We start from the raw sequence: 19,194 nt of genomic DNA on the forward strand, positions 1-19,194 counted from the left end.
GTGCTCATGACATTGTGGTTAGAAAAGTGAGGGCAGTATACATTGCTTCTGATTGGATAAACGAAGGTTGGTGGACTAGGAAGCCGCCCTCCGTAGGAAGTTGCTAGTGGGAAGCATCGTACGTGAGAAAAACTAACTTTCCCGTGTCAAGCCGTAGTAGACAATACTCTTTAGAAAAACGACATTTGTCCGGTCTGAAGGACCTTAGCTAGCGAATTCCTAAGATTTACGATGGGTCCTTAAGACTATTGAGTATATGCAGTAAGGATGCGCGGACATCTGGTTCCCGTCTGGCCCGCGGTGTGTGGCCTGGTCTAGGTAGAGTGTCGCCCGACGTAACACTTACCGTTGTCCTCTGTCGACTAGTAGTCGTTGGGCGAAGTTCAGGTTCCTCAGATCGCTGGCTATTACCATCTGTGCTATTTCGTATCGTAAATTGAGCAAATATGTCTTAAGTATTTCGCATTCTTCAATATCCATAGCTACGCGTCGTTCAGTTGGCGTGTGGTTTTCGTTTTGAACTGCTTAATTTAATTCATTGAGCTGTTGTCGGAACCTGGAGTTGAAAGATTATACGCTTTCTGCTGCTCCTTGTTTTAAATTTTTCAATTTGTTCCAGCAATTACTAATAGCGGTTAGTGCTGATACGTGTTGTCTTAAACATGATTATAAGTCTTCAAGCGAGTTGATCTTTAGATATCGTATGTTTCTTTTCCCGTCGTCGGATATGCTTTCGATGAGTATAAGGTGTAACAATAGTTCTCCGTCACTTGCCTTGCACACTTTGTCATGGCTCTCACTTTGCCGATTGATAGGACAAAGTCTTCCACAATTACGTCGTCTCGACCCTGTAGTGTCTCAGCAATACGTATGGCCTTTTCTGCTTGGACGTCTTGTTCTTCGTCGCAGTCGTTTCTTGGTCTGATTGTGACGTGACTAGTTTTACTTCGTAATCTTTGTAAAGCGTCTGATCCGTCAGTTTCGTCATCTGTTACGTTATCGATAGCGGTTTCTAAATGGGTGGTCATCTGTGACTGGTCGATTCCGGTGTCGTATTTCAGATCCATGGTTTTTACAAGATTACTATTTCTTTAGCGCGGTTTCTATCGCTAGTTTCCTTAAATTATTTTATACTTTTAATGTTTTCATCGGTACTATTTCTAAAGCTTCTAAACTCGTGAGTTAGGCTTTGAAATTGTTCAATCAAAGTAGCAATTAGTTCGCGTTGCTTTTCGGTACTCCTGTTAGTTGGATTTATGTTGAGAGGTATGACACCTGCAGCAGAAGAAGAATCACTACCTTCAGAACGTATTTCGGCTCTACTGTTTCCATAGTGTGCCAAAACCAATTTGCCATTGTTCTTTGTTGATCCTTCTTTTGACCAAGGAGGTGACTGTGGTCCTTTGCTGTGGAATCCGTGAAGTTCCCGTTGAAGTTTCTTCTTGATGGGTTGAGTGAACCCTGGCAGGGATTGCCAATTTTGTCACGTAGGAAACACAAGAAATCACGAAATTAACAGGTCACCGGTGATCTCGCGTCGTAGTTCGAACATTTCATAAGTAAGATAAAAAATTCGGATTTTAGAATGTGTGGACTGCGGATTCTGGGTAGGTTTATATCATAAGGTCCTGAGCTCTGTGGAAGGGCTGCCGCCGGGTGCAGATCAGAAGTGCCTATCCTACCACTGTCCTCTGCGCCTGGCACACTAGATGGTCGCTGCCTCTATGGCCGTGATTCTGCAGGACATTTAGGACACAGGACCATCCCATTACCATATTATGAGCCTGTGATTCATGCGTCTACCCCTGAGTTGCTCTGCTCGCTCGTGCCGGCTACTTGTTGACGATGGGAGTTTTCGCGTCTCCTGCTCGTATAGCCTCTGTTTTCCCTTCCTCTACCACTAGCCCGTGTTGATCCGCGCCAATAACCGTTACTGCCTCCCGCTTGGACGCCACTTTGACACTCTCACAAAATGCTCTGCTTTCCCACATTTGAAGCATCTTCCTTTTTTTGCAGCAAATGCGTTAGTTCTTCTTTCTCCATGATCAGATTTATTTTCCATTTCAGCTATTTCGATTTTATTTTTCACATACGCTACTGTTTGATCTTCTTTCTTCAAGACATTTACCAGATCTCCTATATAGTTATATGCTTCGGGTAAAATGCATGTAAATCAGCTTTCCTTTTCTTTCTACTTGTGCACCCACATTTTTTCATACATTTACTAGCTTATCAAGCCTTATCTTTTCCACTCTATCTCTGCATACAATTTGTAGTGCTATAGATTCCTTCAAATACATCTCGTCTAACTTTTTCATTATTCCATATGCCGTTTGTTTCTCACTAATAAATTCTAGCTGCTTATTTAAGATTACGCTGTAAGACTTCAAGTCGTTTTTATCCCAATCTGCATTATCTGTATTAGTCTTTTCTCTAATTACGACAGTATCACATTTTTTAAGCTTCAGAAACATCGTAATTCTTTTCTTCTACATACTGTAGTCCTCTCTATCAAAAACTGGAATCGTGATTTCCTTTCTTTTCATATTGATTTTTTTTTTGTTTATTCTACTTGTTCGAAATCTTCCTATTGTTTTCTTACTTAACCTTTGGTGTCGTGATCTTTTCCATAAACGGCTCGAACTTTTCTTCACTTAATGAAATTCATTCACTGATTAAATCCCCCAAACAAACCAACCAGCAAAATCAACAGAACCATTAACCATGTATTAATTTTAGTTTTTCAGCATTGTATCATATTTGGATCTAGCCTTGAACACTTCTTCTCTACTCTTTGCGTGTTGCTCTTTTTAAGATATCGTTCTCGCAGGAGGTCTATAGCACTTACAAAAGCCCATCGCTCTTGCCCAACGGTTCTCGCTATCATTTGACGCTCCTACACTAGGAGAGATACATACTAGGGAGAGGATACATACACGTGTGTGTTCACTCTACGTTTCCTCACTCTCGCATGTACAATACCAATGTACTATATATTCAATAAGTAAGTGCAGCAAAGGCACATGAAGAATCTGCTCTAGAACTTTTATAAGACGAGATCATCGATAACAATGATGTTTATATGACAAGTATGCTCCATGTATATAAATGAAAGATTTGAGATATCTGCCATGAGATCCCTCGGAATACTCTAGCTGGAAAGCTTATCACTTTCTCCATTTCAGAACTAAATAATCTTTTCTTTACAATGAATCGAAGGCGATAAACAGTGAATTCCCGCTTATCGTTCTATTTACGTTCAGCGTATCGGTGGTCGGATTTGGGCCCCGCAGGAAACATAACCGAATCACGCTGGGCGACGAACGTGTTAAGAGTTGCGGGGCCAACTCCGTGGCGGGAGTAACTATGACTCTCTTAAGGTCGCACATGCTAACATCAGTATTGATACCAGTGACACTCAAAATCAACCTGGTTGATTAAGAGATCAAGAATTATGGTTGCTCGTGGCGCAGGAGCACCTTTGGAGCGCCTACCCAAGTCACACCCCTACATGATCTATGGGGGAGAACTGGCCCCATAAATCCGATAATATTAGAAAATAGTGCCCCAGAATTGCCGCTAGGTGACTACTTCGGGCCGACTACCGTCGGGGAAGTCGAGGACAAAATAAAGAATATAAGGAAGAAGTCTGCGGCAGGACCAGATGGGCTATTGAAAGAAAATCTATTAATACCTGGCCTGCCTATTATACTCGCCAAATTTTTCAACATGCTATGGTATAGTTCCTACTTTCCGACCTCGTGGAAGGAGAATAGGACTACATTAATTCCGAAGTCCAATAAAGATGCTAGCATTGTTGAAAATTAGCGACCAATTACAATTGGCTTAGTTTTAAGTCGAATGTTCTCGTCGAACTTCGACGGACGGCTCAGGAGTGATATCACCCAGGATATAAGGCAGAAGGGGTTTACATCAGAAAGCGGGTGCAAAATAAATATAGAATTAATGAACGCAGCTTTAGATCATTGTAAAAGACATCGACACGGGGTGTTCACTATTGTAGACATCTCGAAAGCCTTCGACACCATACCCTGTTCGGCAATCAGACCTTGCCTGGAGAGAAAGGGCGTACCGACCCCTATAAATGACATAATTATTGAAATGTATCAAAATTGTAAAGTGATTACTAAAACGAAGGATAATATAGGGGTCGAGGTTGAAATCCTCAGGGGGGTTAAGCAGAGTTATCCGTTATCACCGCTGCTATTTAATCTGTGCCTTGAGCCGCTGATAGAAATAATCAATAGGAAGACCGGTGGCATAAATATAAATGAAAGACATGAGATTCCTGTGCTGGCCTTTGTTGATGACATCGTCTTGCTTGGTGAAGATGAGAGGGAAGCACAGTGTCGAGTGGACGAGCTCCACAGATACCTGGAGAGCCTCCCTGAGGATTAATTGGCCGGCCACCTCCGAGGACATTGAGAAGGCCAGTAAAAGATTTAAAGGCCAACACATTAAACAATGGGCCGAACTAAGAAGTCAAGATCAAGGAGTAGCTGACTTCGCTAAAGAAAAACATGGCAATGTGTGGTTGACTATTAAAACCATCCCGCTTCATCGATGCCTTGCGATTCCGTACGAACACCTTTGGCACCAAAACCACCTTGACACGGGCAAAGAAAAAATATATGGATGTAACGTGCAGAAGGTGCCATGCTCAACCGCAGATCCATTGGCTCATATCTTGGGACTGAGCTTACAGCATATGTAAAAATTATTATTTTTCTTACATCTTATTATTTATTTTATTCTTATTCATATGTTATGTTGAGATCATGTTCTTATTTAGTACAATTTACTTCAAAGTTTAACGATCAATATTTTATATAGAAATAATTTATTAATCAAGATAACATGATTTTGCAACAATAAAAATAATTTTAACAATATCGCTAAATGAAAAAAGACACAAAAGATTTGATTCCGATCTTTCGTATTTAAAAAACGTTTGAAAGGGAAACAGATATTACATCAATTTCGTTTTAAGTAATTTTAAAAAATACATCCTCCTAAATATTATAGCTGTCAAGACAACGTGCAATAACAAGAGGAAACTTCAACGGGAACTTCACGGATTCTACAGCGAAGGATCATGGACACCTAATTGGTCAAAAGAATGGTAAATTGGTTTTGGCACACTATGGAAACAGTAGAGCCGAAATACGTTCTGAAGGTAGTGATTCTTCTTCTGCTGCAAGTATCATACCTCTCAACATAAATCCAACTAACAAGAGTACCGAAAAGCAACGCGAACTAATTGCTACTTTGATTGAACAATTTCAAAGCCTAACTCACGAGTTTAGAAGCTTTAGAAATAGTAATCTTGCAAAAACCATGGATCTGAAATACGACACCGGAATCGACCAGTCACAGATGACCACCCATTTAGAAACCGCTTGACAAGAATCAGACGCTTTACAGAGATTACGAAGTAAAACTAGTCATGTCACAATCAGACCAAGAAACGACTGCGACGAAGAACAAGGCGTCCAAGCAGAAAAGGCCATACGTATTGCTGAGACACTACGGGGTCGAGACGACGTAATTGTGGAAGACTTTGTCCTATCAATCGGCAAAGTGAGAGCCATGACAAAGTGTGCAAGGCAAGTGACGGAGAACTATTGTTACACCTTATACTCATCGAAACATACGCTATCTAAAGATCAACTCGCTTGAAGACTTATAATCATGTTTAAGACAACACGTATCAGCACTAACCGCTATTAGTAATTGCTGGAACAAATTGAAAAATTTAAAACAAGGAGCAGCAGAAAGCGTATAATCTTTCAACTCCAGGTTCCGACAACAGCTCAATGAATTAAATTAAGCAGTTCAAAACGAAAACCACACGCCAACTGAACGACGCGTAGCTATGGATATTGAAGAATGCGAAACACTTAAGACATATTTGCTCAATTTACGATACGAAATAGCACAGATGGTAATAGCCAGCGATCTGAGGAACCTGAACCTCGCCCAACGACTACTAGTCGACAGAGGACAATGGTTACGAGAAGTAAACCGTGTTACCAACCGCTGACAACACTACGCCAGTATCGAAACGAAATACTACCGATCCACGACCACGAACTTTTACTCAGTCATCTAACCAACCATCAGGTGACCGCATGAAAATAAATGTTTCAAGTATTAACGAATCGGACACGCAGCCGAGATTTGCTGCTCCCAAAATTTTCTATTCACCAACCAAGGAAAGGTCCCACCTCAAGTAAACCAAACAACGAAGAAAACAGAAAAAACGATCTAGAGTCAACTGCATCACTACCGGAAGATTATCGTCAATCGTATTGTAACGAAGAAACAGAGAAAGAGCCAGATTCCTCATCGACTCTCCGTTATAACACTCTGGACGCAGTTACACACATATGAGTATGAGTAGTGTGGGGTATGTGCGTGCGCAGCGTCTTGTAAAACAGAAGAATGCAACTGTTTCGTACGCATGGCGGTAAAAAGGATGGTACGACAAATAAGAATGCTGAGATGCGTGCAATGTGTATCTACGAATATCTTGTAAATCACATATTAAATAAATATCAAACTATTTTAATATCACTTCTACGTGTAATTTGTGTGTTCCTATACATTTATTTCGTCGACTAAGATTCACCATTCTCAACATGGTAACAAAAGTTCCTGGTTGCCGGAATTTAAGGTTATGGAACTACGTGTAACCGGGAATGAATACATAGAACTTGATTTAAAAAGCTTGAAAATAAGTCCTGAAAAGGTAAAAAGGCTATTGGCAGAACAAATAAAAGAAATCTGGGTATTATAGAAAATTATTTGTGAAAAAAGAGAAAAAGGGGTGAAAATACAAAACGAATCAAGATGTGAAAGGAGGATGAAATCAAACTTCAAATATTCGACGGACGTGATTACAAGATATGGAAGAAAAGATGTTATTGTGTTTAAAATGGAAAAAGTGTGATAAACTGACTATACGAGAGAAAGTGGACACAGATACGCAAGCCTATTGAACCTAAAAGCGATGAACTCCATCTATTGTAGTATAACAAATGAACAATTGGAATTTGTTGGTGACCCTGCTTTAAGAATAATGAGAAAATTTGATGAAATGTATTTGAAGGAAACAACAGCATTGCAGATTTACATAAGAAATAGACTCGACAGAAAGAAATTGAGAGGCTTTGAAGATTCAAATTCATTTTTCACGGAGTTTGAAAAAACGATTAACGAGTTAAAAAGTGCTGGTGCAAATGTAAGTGAGCGTGAAAAGCTAGACTACATGCGGAAAACGCTACCAGACCCATTGAGATATATCGGTGATTTAATCGACTTATTGAAAAAAGTGATCGCATTTGTAAATTTCTAAAAAATAAAATTACTATGTGGGAAACGCGAGGGCAGATTGAAAGTGACAAGAAAAGGTCGAGTGTATTTAACGTTGAAAAATAGGACATAAAGTGCCGTGGCTGTGGAAAATACGGTTACATAGTGAGAATTTGCACAAACACGTGGAAAGATGGAACCAGTAGTAGAGCGAAGTGACAAGGACGTGCATATCAGCCGTAGCAGAATAAAAAATGTGGAAATTGGAGACGGACGAATTTTAAAAGGAGCAAAAGTTAGAAAACTTTTGACTTTGTAGTAAACAAAATGAAAATTAAAATCACAATAGCCAATGTATTTTACTTAGAAGAAATAGACAAATACTTAATTAGCTATGCTAGAGTAATGGGTGAAAATAAGATTACTTCAGTAAGAAATACGTCAAAAATTTATAACAAATACAATAACTTGATAGGAATTGCATTCAAAGAACATGGTTTATACAAAATAAATAGTTATATTGAAAGGCAAGAGTCTCATGCAAAAAATGTAAAAGATGACACTAAAAGATAAATTTCACAGAATCTTGGGACATGTAATAGTTTTAATTATTTAAATACGACATGTAAGAAAAACTTAATTGAGGGAATGCCAGAAAATTGTGAACAGAATAGAATTGAAATGTGGAACCTGCATCCAGAATAAAATGCACATTTTGCCTTTCCAAAATAACCGCAGTAAAGCACACGAAATTTTAGAATTGGTACATACCGATTTAACCCTTTCGCTGCTACGGGCGACTACAGTCGCTCTGCATAAAATGTCACTGACGTACTATGGGCGAAATAATTGCTCTTTGTAAAATGCCGTGTACTGTACATACGACGAGTGATTGAAGTTATTACACATCAAGTATCTTACTCTGGACATGTAGCGTTAGTATTTTGTTTTGCCTCATTTCTTTCTCGCGGACGAAATACCTCAAACACTTCAACTGAATGTGGAAAAGATACCAGAGAAATTACATGGACTAACGAATTATTCCGGCCAAATATTCATAAATTTAATTGTGAGCATTCGGGAATAAAAATATCAATTAGTTATTCGGCACCAGTTTTAGATTTTTTTCAATTGTTCTCTTCTGAAAATTTTATAAATTTCATTGTTGACACGACAAACGATTATCGGAGCAGAATTGATCAAGATGCTAATGCGATAAATTCCCGAAACACTTCTCTTCCAGAAATTTGTTGCTTTCTCGCCATCAAATTATTAATGCCACGAAATAAAAAAGTGTCATATTGTGAATATTGGTCTAACGATGAATTGTTCAAGAGCAAAATTTTTGGAGGAGTTATGAATACAGCAATAAAATACGGCAAATTTGCGATACGCCCAGACAAAGTTTTCAGAAGGCATTTTACCCTTTCGAAAACTTGTACCTTGATGAGGATTTACTCCTTTGTACAGGAAGGTTATCGTTTAAACAATACATTCCCTCTAAAAAAAAAAAACAGATTTGGGATAAAATTTTTTATTTTATGTGATACCCAATCTGGGTATGTACAGGGTCTTATTATTTATAGTGGATCATTGAGTACTGTAAGCAGCGAAAATGAAATTATCTGCGAATCAAAGACTATAGTCGTGTAACTATTGAAACCTTATTTAGGCAAAGCCCATACATTGTATCTGGATAATTGGTACATAAGCCCAGCACTTTTTATCTTTTTATATAAAAATGGAACCTATAGAACTGTAAAGGAAAGGCGAAAGGGCACCCCAATTACCCAGAAAAAATTAAAAATGGGTGAAGCGAGTTTCCGCTCCTCAAGTCTTTTATTAGCAATGAAATGGTGTGACAAGAGGAAAGTGTATATGTTGCGTTCTTTCCACAATGAAAAATTTGTTCACACGAAACGTCATTATCGCACGCAAGAAATGATTAAAAAAGCAGAGCGTATTGTCGATTATAGTCGGTTGATGGGAACTGTGGACAAAACGGACATGGTTATCAACACCATTCATTCAGAGCGAAAAAGTATGAAGTTGTATAAAAATATTTTTATCATTTAATAGATATGTGTGTTTGGAACTCTTATTGTTTATATGAATTAAAAACTGACAAACAAATATCAATGGCAAAATTTCACCTGGAATTAATTCACCAACTTTTAAGTTATTATATACAAGGAAATAACAATAACATTTCAACAGTTTTGGCACGGCGGCTCGTTCAGCGGGAGCGCCTCGCCGGAGAAACCTCCAGTGGCGAAAGGATTAAATGGGTCTCACACTAATACCGGATATGATGGATCAAAATATTTTTTGACATTTATAGGCCACTACAGTAAAGGCGCATAGATCTATACATTGAAATCAAAAAGTGAAGTTTATAATTGTTTCTTGATTATATAAATAAAGTTGGGTTTTCGGTTCGGTTCGGAGCGAGGGTAACACGCGGACGGAGACCTCTGCGGAAAAAGTTGAAACAAAAAAGGACAGGAACTTAAGTAACAAATCAGAAGGGAAACTTGATGATAAAGGAAATGATTTGAGACAGTCAGAACGGGAAAGAAAGAAACCTCAAAGATACGGCCAAACGAGCTCATATCTCATTTACGTGAATGTAGTTAGCGCAGATAGTCCTAAAATCCATGAAGAGACTTTAAGTGAGATGGCAGCGATTCACAGAAAGAAGCAATGGATCGAGAAATGAATTGTTTAATTAAAGATAAAACTTGACAATTAGTAGAGAAACTAAAACACAAGAAAATATTATATTTGAAATGGACATATACGAATAAATCTGATAATCGTCAGAGAGCGAGACTAGTTGTTCGAGGCTTCCAACAAAAATAAGTACTGGAAGATTTATACTCTCCAGTAAAAAAAATGCAGGCGTTGAAATTACTATTATTTTATTGCTGTCAATATGGTTCAATAATTATGCAAATGGATGTAGAGACAGCATTCCTAAACGGAGCTGTAAAGTCGGAAATACTTGTAAAACAATCTATGGGTTACGACGACAAAAGCGGGGAAGTATCTAAGTTATCAAAGGCATTATATGGATTGTGTGGAAGTTCAAGAGCTTGGTATGATTGTTTCGACGATTATATGAAAAAATTAGAATTTCAAAGAAGCGAGAGTGATTCTTATCTCTATGTAAAGTATGAGATTAATGATGTATACTTAGTTGTATTTGTAGATGACTTATTGATATGTGGGGAAAAATTAAAGGAAAATCGATGTGGTTAAAAACAAATTGTCAAACAAATTTGCGATAAAAGATTTAGTAGAAGTAGACTTACTTAGTGTTGAGATTATTAGATGTATGAACAGAGGAACGCGTGGATAAATTGTAAAATAGAAAATATATTTTAATACAGAAGTGTAAGTACAATTCGGATTACTTCTTAAAATGGGTTGATTGGTCTATAAACAGTATAAGTTATTCAAAAGGTAAAATTATCGTTTAAGCTCTACAATAAAAATTGAAGAGGGAATTTACGATCTATGTGAATAAAACAAATTAAAAGGAAATGAATATGTAGGACAAAATTAAGGAGGTGAATTGAAATATGTAGTTTTGTGCGCTACACCGGATCAGCCGCGCAGTAATGATTCACATATATGTGTCGGGTTTACATTAGAATTAGGGTTAGGGGCGTGAAACGAATCTTCGTTTGGGTTACACGTCGTCGTTATGCAATAGAGAAGACATTGACTAGTGCAAATACGATTATTATAGAACCGGACAAGTAACCGTGGTAGTTAGGCACTCGAGAAACTAATGACAATGATCCTAGGTTCAATAACGAATCCGCTGTCGACGGGATGATAGATGAACGTACTCACAAAATCTAAGTCGGATGCGTGATATTCACTGGTCGTAAAGGGTTACTCCTTTCATCAGTGAGATCGCGAACGAGAATGCCTTTCCCGTCCCGATGATGCCACAGAGGAAAGCTATAATGGGGTGTGTCTAAGGACACAAGATCATCGGATTCGTCGAGAAAAGCCTTCGTTCAGAATGTAAGGGAAATTGACGTTGCTGCTAATTGGTCAATCTCCATACCGATGGTTAGAAAAAGATGCTAGCCGCCCTCGAGGGAAAGTTGCTAGTGGGAGACGCCGCTCGTTGAAAAATTGGTCTCCCCTATTTTCCCGTAGTGGGGACAAAGATTGTTTGTCTGTTTGATGGACTTTAGTTGACTAAATCTTAAGATTTATAACGGGCCCTCGGGCTAGCCGAACATGTACTGCGGAGACGCATCGACATGTGGCAATCATCTTACTCGAAGAATAGGGTCTGCGTGTGGCGAGCCACGGGACAGAAACCGTTGGAATGTTTGCTGTCGCGTGTCGCCACGAATATTTCCTTTAAGGAGAGCTATAGAATTACTCCATACCTTTGCTAGGCAAAGCGTTCATCCCGTGACCGCGGCTACGTTCGGCGACTGACTGTCGCCTCGAGCCCAAGCTCACTATCACAACTCTCGAACAATTACAATCGGATTGAATAACTACAATTGTTCAATTACAGCTATAGTAGACTCTAGGTTACAATGTTGCGGGATTATCCAAAATTCCAAAGGCTCCGGTGTTCTTTCATCTCCGACATATGTATATGAGTATGATATAAGTATGTGTATGAGTATATGTGTGAGTATATGCGTGCGCAGCGTAGAACAGACGAATGTCACTGTTTCGTACGCATAGTAAAGAGTGAGACTAGAAGAGTACTGAAACGTGTGCAATGGTTATCTATAAATATCTTGTGAATCACACATTAAATAAATACAAAATTATTTTATTATCATCTCTACGTGTAATGTAAACGTTACTACATATTTATTTCGGCGATTACGATCCGCAATTCTCAACAATAACTATGAAAGCTGAACTATGAAGATTGGTCAAGCATGAGCATGTACGTGACGCAGGTTAGTCTTTGTCGTTCGATTGCGACAGCAAGTGTACGCGTCCGAACACTCACGGATTCGCGAGCAGTTTGAAGGGGGGAAGGTATAGGCCAGAAAGTTCATCACAATGTGAACTGTGTTGGCTTATGGATGCGTGGCTATTAACTCTTTGCGATCTGGACCATCAACGAATCCGCTGGTTCCGTGCGTTAGATACAACTATCACTAATTTTCCTCGGCGACAGCACCATCATCACCGAAGGATGATAATTTTCCAATCTTCAATCGGTCAACATCTTAACTTGCTAGTGACTCTTTCCGTGTATACTAAACACTGGAAATAAATCAACTAAACACAACATTACTCTGCATCTTAACTTGCTAGCTTCTCTTCATGTACAGAGTGCAAATAAATCAACTAAACGTACTACTACTCGGTATCTTTAATTTACCTCCACCTTGAGCGTTAATATCGTTCACGGTTTGTGATATCAAGCGATCAGTTGCAACCTGACTGATCGCCAGTTATTTGAGACTTCGCATCAAAAACATCAAGAGGAAGAATACAAATGAATAACGTAATCATGAAGAAAATAAGGAGTATTATTGCCTTGTATACAATAATTCGTATAATTTCAGCAAAGCAAATAAAACGTACGCCGCGGGGTATAGGACGATTGTAACATTCTCTTCGATTTCTATCTTTTTATTAACCCCTTAACCTACAACTGCGGGCATAGCCCGTAGTACGATAATCGGGTCAAATGTAAACGGGCAGTGGTATGATGTATGATGATCGGGCCAAATATAATATATAATGTAATATGTAATAGCTTGTTTACGTTTTCGGTCCAAAATTCTCGAACGTAAATCGTAGGTTAAGGGGTTAATAGCTTGGATATTATTTCTCATAAAGCGAAATTGCTGTCACTCGATAATGTCATGTAGCTATGTAAGTTTGTGGTATGAAAGTTTTTGTTGCAAATGTAATAGCTTTTGCGTAATTTAAAGTCAAATTGTTACTTTCGCCAGTCTTCCGCGTCGCTGAAATATTATTGGTAGACTTGAAATTCTGGAAGTTTGGTTCTAATATTTTGAAAACGGAAATCGGCTGACTTCTTCGTGGTTGCTGGTTATACCAGGAGAGAAAATACAAGAGATGTTGAAATAATATCATAATTCTTCAGCAACGGAAGACTTTGGTTTAAATAAGACTTTAGTTAAAGTTTGACAACAGCTTTACTACGTTTGTTTGACTATCGCGATAAGGGAGCTGAGTCTAAAATGTACAAATGCTGAGCTAAAAATGTACAAATTGTTTAAAAGCTTCTGACTCGTTATTTGTAACATTCTCTGTGAAAAATAGAAAATATGTAATAAATATATGGTTATTAATGATATAAAAATTATTTGTGGGACCAAATTTATCATCCCAAGTAAAAGAAATTTGTAGCTGCACCTCCTATTGTAAATGGTGTACAAGAAGATAGTCATCTGCTCAAATATTTATTTTGGATGTATAGAAACATGCTAACATGTAATTAGGAAAATCTCTCAGAAAGTAAACTGATTTTCAATTGTAATAATTTTAACAATACTATTTCATAATTTGTTTCGTTACAATCTTCTTTTAAACTTTCTTACTACAATCATTTTTACTACTCATCCAGTATATTTCTTGACATATGTTGATAGTATTAACAAAAAAATGCAACTTAATCTAATTAATATCATTAACGAGAACAATATAAAACAATCATTTTATCTTTCACTTTTCTTAATTACATTTTAATGGTGAAGATGATTAACAATTGATATATCGTTACGTTATTGATATATAACGTCACGTGTTAGTGTAACTAATTGTAATGTCCATCAGATATTAAACCTTCTTCAAATAGATGCCGGAAAATCTAAATAACAATTATTATATGTTACTGATGGATAAAAGGCTAAATTCTTTGCTTACTTATTGCAACTTTTGTAATTTTTTTTTTAAATATAGCTTCGTTAACACTGATATTTGTTATTGTATAACATTATTATCTACACTAGTACTATTTTTCAGGATCTTGAAGAACATGCAGGGCCTATACAAATATTAAGAAACTACCCAGCAAAAGGATTTTGTATAAAGTATTCCAATGTCCAGAATATGGATGACTTTGTTAATTGGGCATTTTTGATAATAGACTATTTGCAAAATAAACAAATAGCACACAATATATATATTACGAGAGGTAAATCAAATATTAAAGAAAATAAAGAGGAGTACAGAGACGTAAGAATTTATATTTGGGCCAGAAAATCTACTCAAGGTGCAAAAGATATTCATGCGTTTAATCTGGCAGCTTGCGAACTTTTTGGACACTTGTCAATGAAATGTGAGTAATTGTTACTATATATACGTATATATTCCTAATCATATTCTTATCAGTTTCCTAGTATATTCATAAAAAATTATTGTTCATTCATATTATATTTTATACTTAGTAGCCACAATCTATAATTTTTTAAAAATGATACCTAAGTTAATCTATAACTTGTGTCGAGATGAAAATAAATTAACAAAATGGTATCCCGAATAAGATAGAAAACTTTTCGGAGATTTTAGATTACGATAGCAAATACATTATTATTTTCTTCACGTATCTGTACCTGGCGCGAAGCCTTACCAGGTACGGTTTTCATAAGCACAAAGTTGAGGTACGTTCAAACAACGCGCTATAGTTATTCCGTTGTGACCACAGCTACCTGTATGCGGATCCAGTTGCAGGATCTGCAACCATTACAGGAGACCGCTGTCAGAGGAAATGTGCTGCTCACACGCTGATGTTCCGCAGTTGTAGAAAATCTCAAAAATGTGGTAGAAATTCATTTCCTACGGAAATTTCACTTGAAACATTCACGTGGCAATATTGAAATAGGTCGGTCGTAAATTATAATATACCTCAAAGAAAAGACTGAATTGTCAAACTGCAAAAAAGCTACTTCACCACCGATTTTTCCTAAATACGTAATCGACGGTCTCGCTTAGTTTCCGAGATATTCGCAAAAAATGATCGGTACAATGAACTCAATCCATAGCTGTATGTGTCCATGGCAGCGTATTGCGCGTTAGTATCGATGGGCTGTAAAAAATGTTTATTATTGTTGAGGTTATTTGATGTATAAACAGAGAAACTCGTGGATGAATTGTGAGATAGAAAATATATTTTAATGCAGAAGTGTAATTATAAGCAAGAATACAATTTGAGTTGGTCCAGATCCGCACGCTAGCTGTGTTACCCAATAACTAAAAATCCCGAAGCCAACGTCGCCTGTCTACTGTTTATGGTCTGACTTCGTCGCAGTCTTTTACCTATGGCTTTGTGGCGGAACTCGACAACAAATACCGTCACTCGACAGTAACTACAACCGGACCACGGTGGGGCAGTGGTTAGCGCCTTAGGTCACGAATGTTCGGGACTCGGGTTCGAACCCCGGCGCCCGTGTCCTACCTTTCTTCCACGCATCTAAATTAGAAGAAAAATAGCAGTACCTCAGCAGCGACATCTACAGCCAACGCTACAAGTATCACGGACAACAACTACATCTCAGCTTCAGTGCTTGAGAAAACTAAAAATCCCAAATTTTTTTTTCTTTTCTTTTTTTTTTATTTAATTGTTTACATTCACAATTTGTCCAGTTTGGACATTTGGTAGAGTTTTTTAGCTGTTAGATTATCATGTGGGTGACTGCCCCAGGTGGGATACCATTTCGTGTTGGTTAGGTTGTGTCCTTTGTGAGGTCTGTTGGGTGTTTCCTTTTCAGTCTTCTATCCATGTTTGAGGCGTTGATTGTTTCCACAGCTAGCCGGTTTGGGTGTGTTCCTATTCTTTCTTTATATTTTCCTGCGTGTCTGCTAATTTCCTCTATGACCGTTGGTATTCCCAGGTCCTTCTATATATCCTCGTTTCTAAGGTACAATGGGGTGTTTACTATTGTTCTAAGAATTTTAGCTTGTACTGTCTCTATTTTGTTTATATGGCTCATTGCTGCTGTCTCCCCATAGTGGTATTCCGTACGTCCAGATTGGTTTTATGATCGTTTTGTATATTTTTAATTTATTTTCCATGCTTAATTTCGATTTTCGACTTGTTAGCCAATGCATTTGTGTCCTTGTTGTCTGTATTCTGTCTGTTATTGATTTAGTATGCTGTTTTCATTCGAGTTGTGTTTCTAGGTGGAGTCCTAGCAATTTGACTTGCCTTGTTTGTATTATGTGCGTGCCGTTCAGTATAATGTTTGGTGGTATCTGTTTTCGCAGTGTGAATGTAACGTGGTTGCATTTTTCGGGGTTTACTTTAATTTGTTTAACTTGCAACCACTTTTCTATTTTTGTGATATGTTCTTGTAGTAATTTGACTGCTGTTTCTGGGTTAGTGTGCCTGACTAGTACGGCTGTGTCGTCCGCGAATGTCAGTATTTTGCTATTGGTAGTTGTTGATATGTTGGCCGTGTATAGCGTGTATAGTATTGGTCCTAAAACGCTTCCTCGCGGAACCCCTGCCTTGATGTCTTTGACTTCGGAGTACTTCAGAGTCCTTGATTTTTATTACGAAGGTTCTGCTACTTAAGTAAGATTTTATTAATTGGTATATTTGCTCCGGGAATTGTTTCCTGATTGTTTGTAGAAGGCTATTGTGGTTTATTTTGTCGAATGCTTTCTCTATGTCCATAAAGACGGCTGTACAGTATTTCTTGTTTTCTAGTGCTAGTATTATTTCGTTGACCAGTCTGTGCATTTGCTCTATAGTGAAGTATTTGTTTCTGAATCCGAATTGGTGATCCGGTATTAATTTTTCCTTCTCTATTATTGGTTTTATGCGATCGTATATTATTTTCTCTAGTATTTTAGAAAACACAGGAAGTAGTGATATTGGTCTGTATGATGTAGTTTGATGTGGGTCTTTGCCTGGTTTAGGAAACACTATGATCTGTGCCAGTTTCCAAATTTTAGGAAAGCACACAAGTTCTTAGTATTACGTTAACTATTATTGTAATTTGTCTTATCGCTTTTGGCGGACAGTTTTTCAAGATTTTGCCATTGATTAGGTCGATTCCTGGTGCTTTATTATTTTTTGTTTTCTCGATTATGTTTCTAATTTTTTGTGCTATTGTTTTGGGTATGGTGTAGTGTTTGTCAGTTGAGGTACTAGTGGTTTGCGCATCCTCGTCCGTATGACTATTATGGTTGCTGTTGTTGATATTATGTGGTGTAAATGTGTTGTAAAGGTGGTTGGGAAATTCTTCAGCTTGATCTTCGCTGCTTTTTGCCCATGTGTTGTCTGCTTTTCTGATTAGTGGGACTAGTTTTGTTGGTTTCTTTATTTTTTTCGTGACTTCCCACAGGGAGTAGTTGGAGTTCTCGTGTGCAGAGAGTGACTCTATGAATTTTGTGAATTCGTTATTGTTGTGCACTTTTATTTTGTTTTTTTATTTCCTTTGCAAGTCTGTCTCGGTGTATTTTGTTTTCTCGTGTTCTATGTTTTTGCCATTTTGCTTTTGCTTTTCTTTTTTCTCTAAATTGTTCAAGTATGTCTGGTGGAATTATTTTCGTTTGTCTGTTGGTTGGTTCAGATATAGTAGTCGTCCATGCTGCTTCTTGGATAGTTTCTGTGAGTGCTATTACTGCCTGTTCGATGTGTTCGGGTGTTTTCAATGGGATGTTGCAGTTGGTTTTGCTCTCGATTATTTCTTTAAAAGTTTGCCATTTGGTGGTTTTGTTGCGTAGTGTCTCTGGATTGTTGTAAAGTATTGGTTTGTTTCTGTATGTAATTATTATGGGTGTATGATCGGAGCTAAACTCGAGGCTGGGTGTTATTTTCAGTTATGTTAGACCAAATGTAGAGTTTTCTTAGAAGTGGTGGTGACCTCTTAGGAGTGGTGGTTGCGAAATTCTCACTATTTGTTTGACATAAGACCATTATTATGACAAAAATTGATAACATTTCTGTTTACGATTTTTTCAAAAATTTTGCTAATATTAGGAAAAAGTGATACGGACCTATAACTAACTGGGTCCGATTGATCCTTATTCTTCTTCAAAAGCGGTTTTATTTTAGCCACTCACCAGACTTTCTGAAAACGAGCTAGGCTTAAACGGTTGTTAAACAATATTTCTGATGTAATTCACAATATACAAGGTGCTTCACCTAAAACAGGCCACGTAAATATTTTCTCGATCTGCGATGATATGAGAATTACTTTCACGAAATTCAAGTGATTTCGGGAGATGAGCCAGATGTAGGAAACATTTTTTGTAGTGTCGTTTTTTAATGAAAATATTAAGGAACTACATATGAAATCATCGGAAAAGCGCTACAATCATTGTCCTACGCTGTCATTTTCTTACCTATTATATACCGCAAACCAGGACAAAAAGAATAAAAACAAAATAACGCATATGCAATACGTAATGCGTAAAGTACAATGTACCAAATCATTACAAAGAACATAAAAATTATGATATTAATGACATGTACTTCCACTAGTACGCTTAATCATTTCCAATATTCGATAGTCCATATTACAAATTAATTTTTTAAATATTGTAGTATAGTAACATTATTATATTGTTTGCCTCTCTTATATACGGCTCTTGATAGCATTCCGACTAAGCTTTTCGAAGTCCGGGCAGCGTGAATACCACTTTAGTCTCCAATCCTTTTGTCGAATGTTGAAAGATAACATTTTCTTCGTGACTTTCTTAAAGGATCGTAATCAAACAATCATCTAATAACTCTATGTATTGTTCTGAATTTATTCTTATAGAGATCATACAAATTGGTGCTTTTTAGAAATAACTGAATGTAATCCACACCATCGAACTTCCTTCACCGAAATTTAACCAAAGAGTGTCAATAATGTTTAAATCTGCCTGGACTGA

The 19,194-nt window shown here is 37.5% G+C and overlaps 1 protein-coding gene across 11 annotated transcripts in view; it reads left to right on the forward strand.

The window, feature by feature from the left end:
- LOC126875181 (GDP-D-glucose phosphorylase 1-like) overlaps positions 1 to 19,194 on the forward strand; it is a 41,801-nt gene that overhangs the window by 20,783 nt on the left and 1,824 nt on the right. For all 11 annotated transcript variants that reach the window (XM_050637935.1, XM_050637925.1, XM_050637930.1 and 8 more), the window contains one exon: positions 14,332 to 14,647. In XM_050637935.1, the coding sequence (XP_050493892.1) occupies positions 14,332 to 14,647 (316 nt within the window). The remainder of the gene's footprint in view (positions 1 to 14,331; positions 14,648 to 19,194) is intronic.

The sequence above is a fragment of the Bombus huntii genome, chromosome 17, assembly GCF_024542735.1.
Source record: "Bombus huntii isolate Logan2020A chromosome 17, iyBomHunt1.1, whole genome shotgun sequence".
NCBI classification, from domain to species: domain Eukaryota; kingdom Metazoa; phylum Arthropoda; class Insecta; order Hymenoptera; family Apidae; genus Bombus; species Bombus huntii.